We start from the raw sequence: 18,545 nt of genomic DNA on the forward strand, positions 1-18,545 counted from the left end.
AGTCTGACTCCATCACATCACTGATTTGGGGTCCCCCAATAATTATTAATCTGATTGTCTGAAATTTTCTCTCATTGTGTGACTTTTATAAGGAAATAAAACACCCCAATCTTTTATTTTTTCCCTCAACCACTCATCTGTGTCCATACTCCTCTCAAGAACATAGACAACACAAGTTGGGGGCTTTGGCTGAGCAAAAATGTTGGAGCTGATGATTTTGACAAGAAGAGAACAACTGGAAACTGGTCTTTAAGATTTTATCTTTTTTAATATTCACGTAAAAAAAAAAGAAAAAAGAAAACAACAACCAACAAAACAATTAAGCAAAAAAATCCAGCAGGCAAAAAAAAAAGGCAAGAAATCTTAGTTTATACTATGAGATACAAACCATGGAAAAGAGTAGCAATGTTTTTAAAACAGAACAGGATCTACCTCTGCAAAAGAAATTTTTCTCCTTTTAAAACAAGTCCTTAAAACAAGTTCTTTGCTGGAACAAAAGGGAGGATCAGTACTGACATCCCAGAGCGGTTTATCCCAAAATCCAGCCTGATCTGCTGGTGGCTGGAAGCTCTTCCCACCCTCTGTGTGGTGGTTGTTCCCTCCAACCACCTGCCAGGTGTTGACCTTCCCCAGGATCTCCTGGACCTGTGCTGGGGATTTGGCTCCATGTGGTGGTGGAGAGGTGATGGTTATGGAAAGCTGGTGGTTGTGGAAACTGGTGGTTATGGAAACTGAGGTTTATGGAGCACTGTTGGACATGGGGAGGAGGGGGATGCAGTTTGTGCTCATTAGGAGCCCAGCCTGCCCTCTCTAATCCTCAGAGCCACCAGAGATGCCAGCTCAGCTGGTGGCAACTTGACCTTTCAAAGGTCCAACTCTGCAGAAATGCTCAGCTGTAGATTCTGATCCCTCCAAGATACCAAACACTCATGGAACACCGGCATTTCACCGAAATAATTTTGCCTGAACTGAATTCCTTCAGAGAACTTGTAATCCTGAGGAGTGGTGCTCAAGCCCACTGCAGATGCCATTAAATTGTTATTTTGGAGGCTCTGGAACCCCTTTTTTCTCTCCAACTTATCCCTTTTCTCTATCCATAGGCATTGTCTAGAGCTTTTTAGGATGTGCACTGACACTTGGTGGGAGGACCTGCTAAGAGCTCACAGCTCTCTCTTCCCACAAAAGTTCTGACATGCCTCCCTTTTCCCCCTTCAAATAAACTCCCTCTCTGATGGATTGGCTGGAGGAGGCAATGTTCCACTGTGGAGTTAATCTTCCCATCACTGGGGGGAGAATTACCACAGGGAAGTCCTGATGTTGGTGTGGAGTTACACATCTAATGCTCCCTGGGAGTCCTGCTCCAAAGGTAACTCTAATTAATTCTAAATGAGAAATTCTCCTGGCTCCATTAAAGATGACATCTGTGGGAACACCACTGGCACAGAGGTTGGGAGCTATTAGTGCAGGAATAACAATGGATTATGCACATTCCCTGGAGAGATCCAAAGAAATAAATACATTTTTCTATCACAGGCTCCAGCAAATGTCTAAGTAACAGAAATCAGATTAAATATCAGAGCAGATCAGCGTTAGAGTACAGCCAGCAAAGCAAAGGTGGGACTGGGTAGAGAAACCACCAAGGAGGAAAATGCCCTGACCACAGGCTTTGTTTGCTTTGGGCACAGCCTCGGGGACACAACAGAATTTACTTCAAATACACAGCGATCATCAAAGGGGAATTTTCACTATCTGAGCAATTAAGAAAGGACACAAGGCACTGCTTCTGGATATCAGTTTATACAGAAAATAGGAGCAAATCTACTCTGAGAGCACCACAAGGCATTACTTTGGTCACAGACCTTCTGGTGCTGTTAATACTAATAGGCAGTCGAGTAAAACTGATGTTCACAACAAAGATGCAACCTCAGAGTAGAAAAAACACAATCCTATTTACAGACTGCTTGGTTTGCTGCACTTTTTGCTTGTGAAGTTAAAAATCTCTGATAGCACAACTCAAGGGCAGAAGGTCTGCTAGACATAGTCGTATTTCGAAGGGTAGGGGCGCCTCCCATCCTCACTTCGAGGAGCTTCTTCATATCCCACACCCTTCCTGGTCCTTGGGTCAGCTTCATACCCCGGGCCACCCTTGTAGGGCCCCGTCCTGTAGGAGATGTTCCGGCCTGAGGCGTTGTAGGACACGGCTTTGTAGCTGGAAGAGACACAAGAGGGACATCAGCCTCTGATGGAGGGGCTGTGACTGCCCAGCACTGCACCCTGTGCTCACGGTGGCACAGGGAGCTTTGTGCTGTGTCATCACTTGGAGGTACTCAGAGAGCTCAGCCCACCATCTGTGGAAAGCTGCAAGTCCCTTTCAGGTTCTTTCATAAATGAGTACTTTCTTTCCCTGAAATAAAGCACTTGTGGCGTCGTGGACCCACCTGCAATAACCAGATATGTTGGGGTACAAATTCCTGGTGATTTTACACCATCCAGGCCAGGTTGGACAAGGCTTGGATCTACCTGATCTATGGAAGAGGTTCCTGTATACAGCAGCAGTGGAATGGAAAGGGCTTTAGGTCCCTCCCAACCCAAACCCCTCTGGAATTCTATAATTCCATATAATTCCCTGCCAATGATTTGCTGTGCAACCTTCAATTCATGGGCCTGAATCTACTAGCACAGTGCAAATAGCACATTTTGAGGTTGGACCTCATGTCCTCTCTGTTCCTGTGTGAGTCACTGGGTCAGAGAGGGCAAATGCTAACTTTGGACCTCACTGGGCATGGACTTCAGGTAGTGATGGCTTTGGCAGTGCTGCATTAATGGCTGGACTCTGATCCTAAAGGTCTTTTCCAGCCTAAAGGACTCTGTGTTTCCATCACCATGAGAGCTATCATGACAGGGTGTCACACACCCACACATCCTGTGCACCCAGGTTTCCTGCAGTACCTTCCCATGCCCACCCAGCCCAGCTTACCGGGATTCCTCTGGGATGAGCCCTTTGCAAGCAAGGCACATCATGATGCCTCCCACGAGGGCCAGGCCCCCTGCCACCCATCCAACAAAGAGGGCTGAGCCAAAGGTGTACCTGCAAAACAGGCGTGGCTGGTGAGGGTGTGACAGATCCTGTCTGCTGCTGACCAGACACACTGACCACTGGCACAGAATACTCCCTCTGGCCCTACAGTTGTACCCAGAAGTCCCCAGAAATTCACAGAAGTCCCCAGAATTTCCCAGAAGTCCCACCTGCATTCTGAACCACAATAGCCTCCCCTATCTCATTCTTGAGCTGTAAAAACAGAGACATCCCAGCCCATTTGCTGACCTCCAGCCCAGACTCCATTTCCTAAGAATAATCTTCCAAGCCCTGCAACCATCCCAACATACTCCCAGAGTTTGCCAATCCCTCAGCAGCAGCCCTGAGGGAGATTTCCACGGTGTAGCACACAGAGTCAGCTGAGCACCCACCTGTTCTGGACGTTCTGCATTCCCTGGTACATGTTGGTGGTGGACATCCAGAAGTTTGTGACCAGCATGTTGGCGAACACGGACACTCCAGTGATGGCACACAGGCCTGAGAGGGGACAGAAGGACAGACTGAGAGCCACACAGTGCAAGAAGTCACCTGGGGCCTCAGGGAAGCGTGTCACACCTCTGGAAAGGTGGGTGAGACACTGCTCTGTGGCCTTCAGCACAAAGGGGGACCCAAAGGGGGACCCATAATGTGTCACACTTTTCTTCCAGGTTTTCCTTGCATTTACAATCCAACATCAGGAATACAATATTGCACAACACATTCCCAAGTCAGACCTGCAGGAATCTTTGACCTGGTGTATTTTGTGACACAAATGAGTTTAACAAACAAGTCATTGTACCAGTAGTTCATTTTAAACATTTGTTTTACAGTGAAAAACGTGCACCAAAAATTCCCAGAGAGAATTTTTTTAATGGGAAAACACGCTCTCTGTACCTGAAAGAGGAGATGTCTTTGGCTCACAGCCTTTTTATCACCAGATGTGGAAGACCAGCCCAGGAGGTGGGAACTTCTTCCATTCATCCAAACAGGGGATGTCTGGGATGGCCATCCCTGACAATCCTGGCAGCAATGTCAAACCTTTGGTTTTCCTCAGCAGAGGAATTCGCAGAACACTTGGATATGGACTCACAGACTGATTTGGGTTGGAAGGGACCTTAAAGACCAAGGATAGAAAGGAGCTGGGTTGTCCAGAAGAGCTGAAGTCCAGAACTTTTGGCAGAAAACCCTCACATGACAGTTTTGCTTCTTCTTTCCACAATGTCCAAGGTCAGGCTGGATGGGGCTTGAAGCCCTGGTTCAGTGGAAGGTGTCCCTGCCCATGGCAGTGGTGGAACTGGATGACTTTTAAGGTCCTTCCAACCCAACCCAACCCAACCCAACCCATTCCATTATTCTAAAATGATAGATGTAAAATGCAAAATTAAAGCTGTGTGGCAGAAGGTGATTCCTCTTTCCAGCTTATACTTTTTGAACTTGTGTTTAATGTCTCATATCCCAGCAAAAGTTAAGCATTGGGATTTTTTTTTTAAATAGGGACATTCTCCTTCCCTTTGTTAGGATATAGATTTCATTTAACTCTTATCTCAAAAATAATGTAGGAAAACATGTAAGTGATGTTTTAAGCATTTGCAGTTTTGAGGAACCTGGGCATTCCTGCAGCCTTGTAGGCTGGTATTTAAAACCTACAAACCAGGCCACAACAACCCTGGGAATCTTCTTAAAATTATTATGGATAAAGCCTGAAATGGAAAGAAATATTCTATATAAATAAAGACTATAATAATATACAGCAAAAACATTTATAAAACAAATCAAGAGATATACTTCCTTTTCCATCTGTGGGATGTTTTTTCAGCCTTCCATGCAAACTTTTCTGGTTACCAGAAATTTTTTTGTTCCTTAATCAGAGGTAAAAACCACCTGACCCCAGGAAATCAGGCTGGAGGACTATGCCAATAACTTCAGAAATTCCCCAAGACTTGCCCAGTTCTCAATTCCAGGGAAATGCAAACCTTCCACGTGGAAGACATGACAGTTCCCACTTACCAGCAACAATGAACATGATGCCAGAGGTCAGGGTCATGTTGGCTTTGGCAGTGTCCTCCATGCTCCCAATCCGGATGCATTTCAGAGCAAAAATGCACACAAAGAGGCCGAGGAGTCCCAGGACGATCCCCACGATCATGAGGGCCCTCACAGCCTGGAACATCGCTGCAAAACAAACAGCAAGGGCCTCAATGAGTGGCTGAAATGGGATTTGTCAGAGTCTGGGGGATTTTCAAAGATTTCCTCTGTCTGAAAATAGAAATATTAAAGCAGAAAACCTTGGAAAATGAGCACTGAATCTATTCCGTATTATCTGTGGCACCTCTGGAAGTACAGCTGTTTGACTTAACTTCCCAAGGAGTTTGGTGGTTTAGGCAGCATTTTTTTTTTTTTTGGAAGTATTCAATAGCAGCAGTTGTGAAATTCATAGAGAAGAGTTAGTGAGGAGCTGGGATAAGCATAGATTGTTCCATAACCACAGTGGTTGAGAAAGGGCTCTTCTTTCCTCCCCAGTCAGCAATGGAAGCAGACAGCTCCACCCACCTATCCAGAATATTTCCAGCTACTGCATGAGTCAAAATGCAGCTCTGTATATTCCTGATTCCCAGTAAAGCACATGGAAAAGAGGAAAATCAAACATTACATGGAGAGGGGGAGAGACCATCAAAGCTCTGGGAACCATCTCCCTCACCATATTCTTCCCAGGCTTGTTTGGAACATCAGTCCTGGACAAATCTGTCCATGTTCATGAATAAAACATCCAAATATCCTCATCCTGAATTGGCAGCAGTGTGCCATGAGCTGGGAATACTGATGGGTCATGCCCATGGGAGCTGAGGCCTGAAGGAGGCAAAAACCTTTCAGACTCCTCTTGGGTGGAGTAGAAAAGTAGAAGTAAGGGGAGACTGGCACCTTTAAAACTGGAGAAGTGGTGGGGGAAAGAGTACTTGAATACCAAGGTGATTCTCTAATAAGGTGGCACATATCCCATCTCTTTCCAGACACTTCCCCTCCCCACTTGTGCACGAGTCCCTGGCAGAGACAGGAAGGCGGCAGAGCCCTGGAAGGGGTGCTGGGAGTATTTCAAGGGCTGCTGGGATTTGGTTGGGACACTTGACAGCCTCTCCTTACCCTGCCACAAGCTCCCACAGCCCTGGGTCTGGCTTTGGTTCTCCCAAAGCATGATTGCCCCTCTTCAGGGAAGAGAAAGTGGGCTCATGATGGAGTGAAACGGGGAAAACAGATTCCACAGCCCCTGGGACATCTCTGCCCTGGCTGTCAACCCTTTGCTGGATGACCACGGTGCCCAAGGGTGCAGGGGAGCACAGAGCCCTTGCACAGCTTGGGAGAAGGGTTTATAAACCCTTCCCAGGAGGGTGCTGGGTGCCTGGGTGGCTCTCCTGGCCAGTGGGGTGTCAGGAAGCGGAGCAGAACCGCGCTGGCACCGCGGCGCACACGGAAGCGGGCGGGCTGCCATTCCACAGGCCGAGAATACACCACCTTCTCCCATCCAGCAGTCCCACTGCCTCAGCTCTTATGACTCAATTTGCCCTTATCAGCTGATAACGAGTGCTAACGAGCCGGGGGTTTTCAATCTCCCATTCATCAGCCCCCAGGTAGGAGCTCATTAGTTATGATCCATCAGAGGATGGCGGATACGCCTTATCAGCCCTGAGAGGTTGTTCCGCAGCACCTGATGGGAAGCAGAAAGAGGAGGAAATTTCAATCTCGTTTGTCTTTGCAACCACCAAAGTTTCTTTGCAAATGCTTTTGTTTCAGGGCAGGCAGAAGAGGCTGATAATCCAAGAGCATGGATCATGATGGAAGCTCCTTGTCCCCAAGACAGTGCTTCATTCCCGGGTGTTCCCTGCAGGTTCCTGGGTGTCATCACTGGGCTGTTTTGAACCCTTCAAGCAGTGACCCCAAACAAAGATCCCACAGAGGATCTTTGGTTCTCAGGAGGTGTTCCCAGTGCCTTGGGTGCCCATGGAAGGACACAACAGGCAGGGCCAAGCCAAGTAGCCAAGGATGCTCCACTTTTGCTGGAGCACTGTTGTGAATCTCCATTGAAAGGAGCTGTTGGAAAGGGGAGGGAGAGGAGTACAGCAGGGCATGACAGAAAAAATGCCAGATAATCATTCCTGCCTCCATGAGACTGACCATCTCCAGTAAGAGATGGAAAGAGAAAGAAGTTGTTTCTGCTGTGGCATGAAGACCTCTCCACTTGGCTCACAGGATTTCAAGTGGGAGCTGTTTGGAAAGGCAGAACTGCAGTTTCAAGGGAATTTTGGCATCCATTGAAAGTCCTTTGAAAAGAGCTGCTTTTCCAAAGGTGAATGACCTCTGCTTGGAGGAAGGAGTGGAAGGGCTTAGACAAACAAAGTGGGAGACTAAGGAAAAGTGGTATCAGGAGCAGTAGGAAGCAAACAGCCCTGGAGTTACAAAACCTGCCTTTCGCACACACCTGAGGGAGGATAACCTGGCTTCCACACCAGGGCTGGTGTTCCATAACAAGGGAATAGCAAAAGCACCAACAGAAACAGCTTCTCCACCAAAATAAATGGCAGCGATGTGAAACCACAGCCTGCATCTCTGTTTTCCAGAGGTAAGGGAAACTGGATAGTTGTCTTCCTCCCTCATGTGAGTGGTGAGAGGTGAGCAAGATAAAACAACTTTAAGTCATTTAAATGACCATCACCTGCATTTCTGTTGCTAGTACATAATAAAAAGATGGAATCTGACTTTATGACCAGTAATAATTGATGGGATATGGAAATTTTAGGGAAATTAAGTACATTCAGCAGGTGTTTAAGTTAAGCAAATACCAACAGGGACATTTTTTCTATATGTTTGAAAGAATAAATCAATTAAATGGACTCACAAAGATAACTCTGACAGGATATCTCTAACAACAGAAATTGTCCATGAGTGCTTTGCATATTTCTTCATTGCCATATTACTTTAAAATAACTGAAAAAGTAAAATCTTGATTGGGATAAATTGACATTAAAATGATGGTTCCCATTTCCTTATGGCTCATTTAAAACACAATCACCTGTCCAAAGCATTATGAAGAGATATAGTGGTCAACATTTTGTAGAGATAGTTGCATAAATCTAATTTTTAGTCTTTAAAAAAAATCCTCAAGGGAGAGGTGACTTTGAATATCAGTTTTGCTTTTCCAAATGGGAAAGAATTCACCTGGCAATCCTGAAGCTGGGTACACAGAGGCGCATTTATTCCATGGCACCCCTCAGAGAGTCACAGGTCCTCAGCAAAGGTTGAGGGCATCCCTGAGGATACAGGGCTGGAACCCACATCACACTTGGATCAACAGTTGCAAAAGGCCCATGCACAGCACTGCTTGCTTGGACCTTTTTGTGATCATGCACCAGGAGCGAGAAACTCCCAGGGCCAAATTCACTGCTGGTCTAGGAGCAGTGGAATACCCTCACGTGGGGTGGGGTGGGAAAAACAGCTCTTTTGGGAACGTGAGTAAGCAAACAGGACAGCAATACACCTCTGCACTCTGCTTCTGTAGGCACTAACACTGCCCAGGTGATGGGCAGTGACTGAACACATCTTTCCCTTTTGTGCCCTTCCTACCTGCACCTCTCACAGGCAGATTTCTCCCATTCCAGTTCTATCTTTGGAAAAACAGTACATTTCAATCATTTCCATTATCCTATAACACTATTGTCGGGAGTTTAGTTCAAGCATGGCTTGAGGAAAAAGGCCACGAAGCCATGCAGCTGAGAGAAAAGTAACAGGTAGCTGTGAAGCAGTTTCAAAGCAGTTTCCAGCCTGACTTCTATAAACAATTAGTCTCTCTCAGGCATCCTTGTATAAACAATAAAGTTCTCAGGCAGTCTTCCCATAACAAAGGTAACATCCTCTCTGGGAAAAGATGGCACCCTGGGAACAGTTATGGAAGTTTTGAGAACCGTTCGTATCACAGTGAGAACACTGGTTTTATTTTGTGTAAACAATCAACGGTATTGTAAAACAAAAGGAGTGGTTAGAGTTTTCTCTGTTAGCCTATTGTAAACCTGGATTTTGGAATATGCATGAAGTTAATTAACACTGTTATTTAAAGTGACTGATCGATCAATAAATTCGGAGTTCGATGCATTATAGGACGGTCGTTCTCCCCCTCACTTCAACACACTATACAATTATATGCAGCCCTTTTCCTTGTGTTTCCATTCCCAGCAACAATACCTACAGGGTTAAACATCCTCACTCTCCTCACCTCAGTGGAGCTGCTCTGATTTATGCCAGCAGTGATGCTGAACCCATGATGCTCACCAGACATCCCACACACATGCTCCAGGTTGTAACCCCCACCAATAACCCCCACCACAAAAATCATTTTGGCAACAAATATGCTCCTATTTTTATGCTCCTAACATAACACTGGAAGTGCTATTCCTCACAAAGTGCTTTAAGATATCTGCTCCTATTTTCAGATGCAGAGCTCCAGGAGAGCCCGTGGGTGACACCTGGAGTGTTTTTGCCCCTACCTGGCAGCCCAAGGATAGTGAAATACGGCCGACACTCAGTGAAGCCGGAGCTCTGCCGCACGCAGCTCCTCCACAGCCCCTGGTACTGGAACACGGCCGTGACCGGGTTGTCATACAGGTCCTGCGTGCTCCACGTGTCCATGGCCGTGGCCATGATGCTGCCCCCAACGCCCAGCGATGACACCAGGAACCCCATCACCTGGCAGATGGTGGTGGACATGGTGAGTGCCCGGAGAGCGGAGGTGACGCGGCCCCGAGGGAGCTGCAGTCCTACTGGGGCACCCGAGTCCTCCTGCCTGAGCCACCAGCAGTGCAGCTGCTCTTATCAGATGCTTTCCATTGAGGGCTGTTTGCTCAAAGTGTTTTTGCAAGATAGTCCAGTTTCACTCTCACTGCCGGCGAGGTTTGTGCCGGCAGGGCTTGGAGATAGGAGCTTTTGTCCTTTAGAAGTGCTTGTCCTTCCATGTTTAAGCAGCCACGCTCTGCTGAGTGTTGGGTAACCCACTTGGGGCTTGGCCAGCCCCCTGAAACCCTTTGCTGCCCATTGGGCCTCTCCTGCCTGCTTGGCACAGGGCAAGGACCGTGTTCCCAGGGGAATCCAGCAGCTGGCCCAGGCCACCACCTTCCCATCCCTCTGCTGATGCCACCAGACAATCTGTCCCCCATGGAGGTGTCCTCACAAGAGGCACAATGAGATCCAGGGCTCTGTCAGAGATGTGGGGCCACCAGCCCAGGGATGTGGCTGCTCCTTGCAGTGCCCTCGGGCATCGCTGAGCTTCCACTGGATGCTGACCATGGCACAGCCCAGGGCACCAAGCCAAGAGCCCCAAACTGATCCAGCAAAGCTCCTCCAGCCCCGTTCTCCACCCACATCCCCACTGCCATCATGAGGACACACTGAAACCCATGTGGGAGGGAGGAGAGCACAGGGAGCACTGGGAAATGGCCTTTCTGAGGGGGTGCTTGTCTGTGTCAACTGGAGGGATGGTTCTGGGAAAGGAATGGGGGATGCAAAAAGTGGGAAATTCATTATCACAGTGGAGAGGTGGGCTGAGCTCGTGGGAACAACATAAATCTGCTGTGCCACTTTGCCAGTGGTGTCAGTGAGGTACAAGGACCTTCCAGGCTTTACACTCATCCATTCTCATCCAGTATCTCCCTCCAACTGATTTACTTCAGTCCTGACCTAGAAGCAAATTCCTACTTTAAACTGTCCATAACCACAGGCACCATCCACAACAGCACCTCGATATGAAGCCATGTGAAGGCCACCAGGAAGAGAGGAAAGGCTTATTTGTGCCCATGAGGAGCAACAATAGGGTTATTACACCCTGGATATTGCTCCTACCTTATGAAGAACAGCCATCCAGGACATTCCTCAGCTTGTGGGGCTCTGCTGGGGCAGCCAGAGCATAATTCCATGTCTAGTGGCAATCACAGCCCTCTCAGGTCAGGCACAAGATGTCTTTGCTTCTATCAGTTCTATTCAAATGTCATAATTTTCACTCACTTTGGCAAGTTTATATCACAGGAAGGGTCAGTTCTGATCTACCTAAAGTTGTCAGCAAAAATAATAAAGTGAACAAAAAACATGGAAGGGAACCCTCAAGAACCAGAGGTGGCAAAGAGCTGCTCATTTTCTGTGAAGGATAAGGAATGATGAGGGAATTCATCATTTTGGATAATGATTTGTGATAGATCAGTGCTGGAGAATACTTAGAAGCTGAGACAACAACTAGAGTTGAGAAGGACATGGAAGACAGAAGGACAAAAGGTGCTAAAATGTGGTCAGTTCTCCATCCCATCCCTTGTAGTCCCACAGCCAGAACTGTGTCCCAGTCTAGAAAATCCAGTTTCATTGAAGCCCTGATGTTCCTCAGCAGCTCTCCAGGATGATTCCTGCCCTTCCTATGCCCCAGGACTTGCCTGCTTGTTTCTGGCCATCTAGTGGTGACAGCCCACATCCCTTCTTCTGGGCTGAACCTCGTCAGAACACATCAGAGGGAGGAATATCCCTTTGAGACATAACCCCTATTCCCAAGTGCGTGCAACAGTGCACAGAGAAATGAGCCCATAGACTGGCCATAGCTAAAAATAACCCCTGGGGAGGAAAAGGGAAGGAAAGGGGGAGAATTAAATGGGTGAACTTTTTTTTTTTTTCCCAGCTTTTTTTCCCCCAAACACTTCTTCCAACTTTTAAATGATTGGGTTTTTTCTGCTCAGTCGGACATCTGGGTGGTTGCAGGAATATCAATGTTGATGGCCCTTCCATCCCTATATGCACATTTGCTTTGGTGGGAGGGGACACACCAATCCTTCCTCCACCCTGGCTGCTGGTTCTGGCCATGTGCAGCAGGAGCTGCTCTTCAAACCAACAAGGAGCTTTTCTTCTCCTTCTCCTTCTCCTTCTCCTTCTCCTTCTCCTTCTCCTTCTCCTTCTCCTTCTCCTTCTCCTTCTCCTTCTCCTTCTCCTTCTCCTTCTCCTTCTCCTTCTCCTTCTCCTTCTCCTTCTCCTTCTCCTTCTCCTTCTCCTTCTCCTTCTCCTTCTCCTTCTCCTTCTCCTTCTCCTCCTTCTCCTTCTCATGTTTCACATCCCAAGCTCTGCTGATCCCCCCAAGACATCTATTGGAAAGAGAGCCACCCCTGGATGTGCCAATGTCCAGTCCATCACCTCAGTAACTTTCCTTGGGAATGGAATTTTCCCTTGTGGATGGAAATGCTGTTTCTCATCATGGCTCTTACTCGGGGACATCAAAACCCAAATGCAAGGGTGGAGCAATCAAAAAACAACATCAAAATCTCCAAGTGTGCAGAAAAGTCCAGGAGAACGAGCCTGGCTTTCATTTGCAAGGCCAGACGGAACCATGTCTCTAAAGAAGAGAAACCAACACAAGGTTGGACATTCCTCACTCATGTGCTGTCCTCAAAAATGGAGCCAAGGAAAGGATTTTGCTGCTAATGGTCATGCTGCAGTCTTTGGTTAAGAGTTAAACACCCAGCCATGCTCAGCACTCCACATGTTGCCATCTTTGAAGAATTATTGTGGTTTGGGGGGCTTCTGTTTGTTCATCCCTAAAATATTGTCTGAAGTGTCCTCCAGCCATCCCATTGCCATTTCTCCTGCTCTGACTAGAACGTACTTGAAAGAGTGGGAATTCAAAACTCTCACACCTTCCTCAGTGGATTCTTGAAACAGAGTTCTGGAGACAAAATCCAAACTTTTTTTCTTCCCAGACATTACCCAGCACATTTCCTTTGCCTTTCTCAAATATTCTGATTTTAAACAATTTTTAATGTTTTTTTCTGAGCTGCCCATGATAGGGAAAAAAAATATGTTCATCCCATTTTCCCAGATAACAGAAGATCCCCTGGGAGTTTCAGCACAACCCAAGAAGGGGCTGGGTGAGAGGAAGGCTGTGGAGCACGTCTGAGCATCTGCACCACAAGCTGATGCTCATCTCCAGCCACCCCGTGGAGATGACCACAGCCAGGATTGGTTGAAGGATGGGAATCTCTCTCCAAACAATCTGTGGATTGTCCCCAGCAGCTGAATGTTTGGCCAGAGGGTTTCCCAATCCATGTGGAAATGCTGAGCTGTGTCTGAGGAAAGGGAATGGCAAGGCTGCAGCTCACCAAGGAGCAGAGAACAGGGCTCCCACTGAGCATTGGGACAGCTCCAATGGCTTACCCAAATGAGGAAAAGAAGGGGGCTTTGTGGCCACTCCCCTGTTCCCCTTTATTCCAGCTCATAGCTGCTTTATCTCTCCAGGCATTGACTCTGTGTTATCTCAAAACCAGTCCCTGGGCCCAGGCAGCTCCTGAATGTTATCTCTGCCTCTCCCACAAAAATCACCTCCAGCTCATGTTTGCTCTCAAATTTGCAAACACAGCTCACACCCTGCCAGCTGCCCACACCAGCCCAGCCTGCTCAGGCCCAGACTAAGCAAACCCACCCTTCTCTTCCTGCCCCTCTATTGTCGGGACCACCCCAGGATTCGTGAATGTGGTCCACAATAGGAAGGGCTGAATGGCCTTTCTAGAATTAAGTTAGGGAAGTGAGTCATGGAAGGACCCCATCCCAGCTCAGATCCACACCACTGGGGGTGATCAAGAGTGTGCTCTGAGATCCCTCAGCAGAGCTGGGGTGCATGAGGCTGAACTTGCCTACACATCTGTGAGCTGTAGCCCAGCCCCAAATCTCCACACCATTGCTCCTTCCTCTTCTGGCCCTCATCCCAAATCCCTTAGGATTTTTTTTACCTTTTCTCTCATCCTTTCATGGTGTAAAGGCCCAAAACAATAAATATGACACACGTACTCGGCTCCCTGCCACCTCCTTGCACCCTGAGTGTCCCTGGGGTTCCTGAGGTCTCTCATCGGTGCTTTCCCCATCCCCACACCTCTCTCAGCTCCAGCTGTGAGGGCAAACCCATCAGAGCCTCACACATGTCCTGGCAGGATATATCAAGTCTCCAGCCTACCTGGACCACCTAAATCCTTCTGCACCCAAAACGTTACCTCAAAAGACTTTTAGCAGGTTACAGCAGTTGCCTGCAGATGTTTCAAAATTCAGAGCTGACCTGGCTGGTTGAAAGGATTTCAAGCAGTAAACAGACATTGAAAGAGACTTTGCCCTGGACATCACTGGTGGAGGATCATGACATGGCACTTAACACTTCCCATCCTTACAAACTTTGGGCAGTTCCAGGGAGCAGAGATGCTGTTGCCTTGGCCAGCAACTGCCCTGTCTCCAAAATCAGGTTATTTGCTATGGTTATGCCACAAAATGGTTGTGGGTTGTATGAAATGAAAGAAAATTTTGTCAGAGCATCGATGTACAACGGAAAAATCCAGAGAAGCCAATATTGATGCTTCCTAGACATGAATTCCCCTCAGGAAACATCTATGCACTGCTGCTACCGTGCACCAGCCAAATTGAAATTTATGGAAAATCTGGGCAGTTGTGGTTGCATTCCCATGGGCTCTTTTCCCTCTGAGCACTCTAAGAACCTGGGCATTTTTATCAGTTGGAGAAGTTGAACAAGTTAGACTTGTTCAACTTCTGTTCTGCTCTCAAGACTGTCAACGTTTGCCATTGGAAAAGCAAGAATATTCTCCTATTTCAAGCCAACAGCCCTTTGGTCCACAGCAGAGAGATATCTCAGCCCTTCTGAAGGGGTAAAAAGAGCTTTGGACCAGATGGAGGAATGTCCTTGGAAAAATTGTTGGAGAAGGCTCCCTGAAGAGTTGTGGAAAAAGACACTGACACAGACACCAGGGAAATCACAGCCTGTGCAATTGTAGTTTAGCAAAGTTGGAAGAAACTGCAAAATTCTGCTCTAAGCAGAAATCACCTCATGATCTCCACACAAGATGAAACCACCAGCCTTGCCCAGTTCATCTTTTGCTATTTCTCCCTTATTTGTGTGCTCAGTTTCCAACTATGTCCTCCAGACCATCTCACGCTAAAGCAAGAAGCGAAAATTAACAGGAGAAAACAAAATCAGAACAAATTTGTCCAGTCCTCCAGTGCCACATTTCACCAGAGAGCGACTGTTTATAGCTGAGCAGCCAGAGCCATAAACTGACTGGGTAATTTCTCATTTCTATCTATTATCTTGATTTTTCCTCAATCCATTTGAAATTAAAATTCCCAACTAAATTGAAGATAGATGATGGGCAAGACAAGCTTAATCTTTGCTGTGGGAGCAAGGGATTGAGGAGAAAAAAACCTTGGAACCCAAAATTTCCTCGATGTGCTCGGGTCACCTCGCTGCTTTGCCAGAGTCCTATTATTTTTATTCACTCTGGCACTATTGTTCCCAATATAAATTGCCATTGTCAGAATAATAAATAGGGGTTGATAATGGAAATGCTGACAAACCATTAACTCTGGGGTAGTTTGTGAGGGAGGTTTCATGGGGATCGAGGTGCCGCACACTTAAAATAAACATGGGGATGATGCACTTAAATAGTATCTGAGTAAATTAATAATAGGATTTTTAGCATCATTTCCCCTCCTCGGATTGGGGTGCCACCTTTGCTGGTGGTGGATGGGAAGAAATGCCCATAGGAGCAGCTGGATTCAGGAGACAGAGCCAATCCATAAAGCACAGCAGCAGGATGTGAGGCTTTGCTCCAGCTTCTCCAGAGACTGGAAGTGTCAGACAATCCATAACAGGACAAGAAACGGGAGCAGGGAGGGGGCTGACTACAGAAGAACAAGCCCAGTTCATTAAAAAGAAAGGGAAAAATTCCACCTCGTTTTGGAGGGCAGTGCTGATAGCACGGGTTACGAAAAGGATCATCTGGGACAAAGTACATAAATATTCATATTCCCTCACACGGAGCCCACACCATCTCCCTGACACCACTGAGGGTGAGGACAGCAACTTTGGGGGGCTCAGGCATCCACCATCTCTATGACTGTCCTTTATTTTTAGGGCTTTTTAATATCCCTTTTTGTAGGTGACAGCAGTAAACCTGGCAAACACAAGTGGGAATTCCACTCTAATTTAAGGGCTTCATCAGAAACCCCAATATTTAGGGTAGGATGCTCATTTCTGTCCATGGCTGGGAGGGATCCACAGAGCTTGTGAGATGGAGCTGAGGAATCACAGAAACACAGAACCCCAGGATGGTTTGGGTTGGAAGGGACTTTAGGGACCATCTTGTTCCACCCCCTTTCTGTGAGCAGGGCCATGGGCACACCGATCTCTACCAGCCCCTGCAAATGCAGGAAAATCTTGCTAATGCAGGAAATCCATCCCCTCAACATTCCCATTTTAGAACATTAATACCCACCCAACAGACACCAGTCTGGAGGTCTTGGAATTACAAAGAAACCATCCCTGGTTTTCTGCTTTTTGCTGTAGGGCTGAGGTCAGTGACAAAGGTGAGAAAGAACAAAATCCCTCAGATTTCAAGTGTTCTGATTTCTTCAAAGATTTGAGTAGTTCCCAGAGCTGAGCACTTGAAAAGGTTAATTGCTTCTTTCGTGGAGTTACAGTTTTTGTCATTTTAAGCTTTTTGAGCAGAAGAACTGCAAGAACTGGAAGAATTGCAGTGTTTTGTGGGAGCATCTGTGTGGGGAGGGTTTAGTTTTCACACCTCAATTTATTCTTCACATGGTAAATTTAATCTCTTTCCAAAATCATTAAGGTTAGAAAAGACCTCTAAAATCAAGTCCAGCCATTAACCCAGTGAGTTTTACCAACTTGCCCTGCCCTTTTCTCCCTGAGTTTTCCCTTGGTGAAGCTGCTCAGCTTTGCTGACTGGGAGAGCAGTGTGTGAATACCAGCCCTGCACAAACACCCTTCTTTGCATGTCATCCTTCAGCTGGACACTCTGCCAGGATCAGGCTCATGTCCTTCTGGGAAAACACATCTCTGTACCTGAGAGTCCAAGCAGGGCCATTCCAAGCCACAGCTCCAGCAAGAGGACAATGCTCAGGGTGTGGGGAAGCCGCAGCACAGCCAATGCCAGACAGCAGCTAGGAATGAGCATCCAGAGAGGAGCAACACAAAAACACAGCTCAGGGGATGAAACACCTCCCCAGCTGGTGTCTGAGGCCACAGCCACGCTGGGTTATATTGGTTTGATTTGTGCCTTCTCTTGAGAGAAGCAATTTTTGTGCACAATGCCCCTTTCTGTGTGTTTTGGAAATGCCATTTTGCAGAAGTTCTGCAGTGATTTCCTGATATAATTGGCTTCTTCCCTCCATTCTGGCTGTATCAAAGCACAGAGGCCAGATGGGTATATGAGTCTAAGTGCCTTTTTTCTCACTGTATTAAGGCAAGAAGAAACCCCAGATAATCCTGTTGTAACCTAATTGTTTGCACCCCGAGATACTCTGGGCACAACCAGGACAGGAATTATTCCCGTGGCAGAAAAAACTGGAACCAAAGGAGAATTAGGGAGAAATCCAGCCTGGTGGTGTTAGCCCAAATAGAAATACAGTGAGCTGAACTGTGACATATCCTCTTAGGAAAGGATCTTCTCCAGTGACAAGACTATTAGTGGCTTCTGGTGGGAAGCCACACACAGCCACACAGCTGGGGCAGGAATCTGAGCCACACAGGGCACAGGGGACAAACCTCCCCTTGGAGCAGCCTGGACAACACCTCAGGATGCATGTAACGAGTTTCCTGAACCTCAGCTTGGCCATGGATTTGCCTCAAGGTACCTCCAAGGACCTGCTTTCCAAACAGGGTGAGTACTTGATGTCTTTTGGCCGAAATTTGACAGAAAATCCCCCATTGCTCATGCAGAGATTGTGTCCCACCCCCTCCCACTCTTCCCTGGCGCCATCAGGCCCTACCTGGCAGCCCCAGGATGGTGAAGTATCCGCGGCACTCGGTGAAGCCGGAGCTCTCCCGGACGCAGGTGCGCCACAGGCCCTGGTAGTTGAAGACGGCCGTCACTGGGTTGTTGTACAGGTCCTGGGTGCTCCACTGGTCCATGCAGGTGGAGGCAATGATGCCCCCGATGCCCAGGGCGGACACCACGAAGCCCATGGACTGGCAGATTGTCACCGACATGGTGCCAGGCGCGCGGGAGCCTCCACAAGCCGAGTCTGGGGCAGGCAGCCAGGGCGACGGGGACTTTTAGCTGGAGGCAGTGCCTACGTCACGCCAGCAGGCAGGAGAGCTCCGGGTGCACCACGCAAACCTCCCCTTTCCTTTATCTGTTTCGGTGAGATAATTTCCTCGCTCAGTACCAAGAGCCATTTGTTCCAGCTCGTTCTCTGTTTACCTTCTCCCTCCAGGCAGAGGCACGGCCGGACGGGACCAGTGGGTCCCTCTGGAGAGCTTCCACAGGAACGCCAGGGCACCTCAGGAGACTGAGCACAGAGGAGCCTAAATTGGATGAAACATAAAAATTATGGAGATGCTAATCCTTTCCTGGTGAGGATGATGCTTTTGAGCCAAGTGGAGAGG

The 18,545-nt window shown here is 47.6% G+C and overlaps 1 protein-coding gene across 2 annotated transcripts; it reads right to left on the reverse strand.

Moving 5' to 3' along the window:
* Window positions 1–248: 248 nt before the first annotated feature.
* Window positions 249–18,151, reverse strand: CLDN18 (claudin 18). 2 transcript variants are annotated; one of them, XM_059479720.1, is made up of 5 exons: window positions 17,927–18,151; window positions 5,084–5,248; window positions 3,469–3,574; window positions 2,978–3,088; window positions 249–2,209 (listed from the first exon to the last, which is right to left on the reverse strand). In XM_059479720.1, exons 1-5 carry the CDS (start codon window positions 18,144–18,146, stop codon window positions 2,032–2,034), a joined length of 780 nt encoding a protein of 259 aa, XP_059335703.1. In that variant the 5' UTR covers window positions 18,147–18,151; the 3' UTR covers window positions 249–2,031. The 2 variants fall into 2 exon arrangements, with proteins under 2 accessions (XP_059335703.1, XP_059335702.1); XM_059479719.1 differs by lacking the exon at window positions 17,927–18,151 and adding an exon at window positions 9,607–10,014.
* Window positions 18,152–18,545: the final 394 nt, after the last annotated feature.

Source organism: Ammospiza nelsoni, chromosome 10 (assembly GCF_027579445.1).
Source record: "Ammospiza nelsoni isolate bAmmNel1 chromosome 10, bAmmNel1.pri, whole genome shotgun sequence".
NCBI classification, from domain to species: domain Eukaryota; kingdom Metazoa; phylum Chordata; class Aves; order Passeriformes; family Passerellidae; genus Ammospiza; species Ammospiza nelsoni.

Bases quoted from the DNA above. Each gene is read 5' to 3' on its own strand.
- CLDN18 (XM_059479720.1), bottom strand. From the start codon at position 18,146: ATGTCGGTGACAATCTGCCAGTCCATGGGCTTCGTGGTGTCCGCCCTG. The intron at 5,249-17,926 runs GTAGGGCCTGAT...TTTGTTTTGCAG, and splicing joins CACCATCCTGGGGCTGCCAG to CGATGTTCCAGGCTGTGAGG. The intron at 3,089-3,468 runs GTGGGTGCTCAG...CCTGTTTTGCAG, and splicing joins ATGCAGAACGTCCAGAACAG to GTACACCTTTGGCTCAGCCC.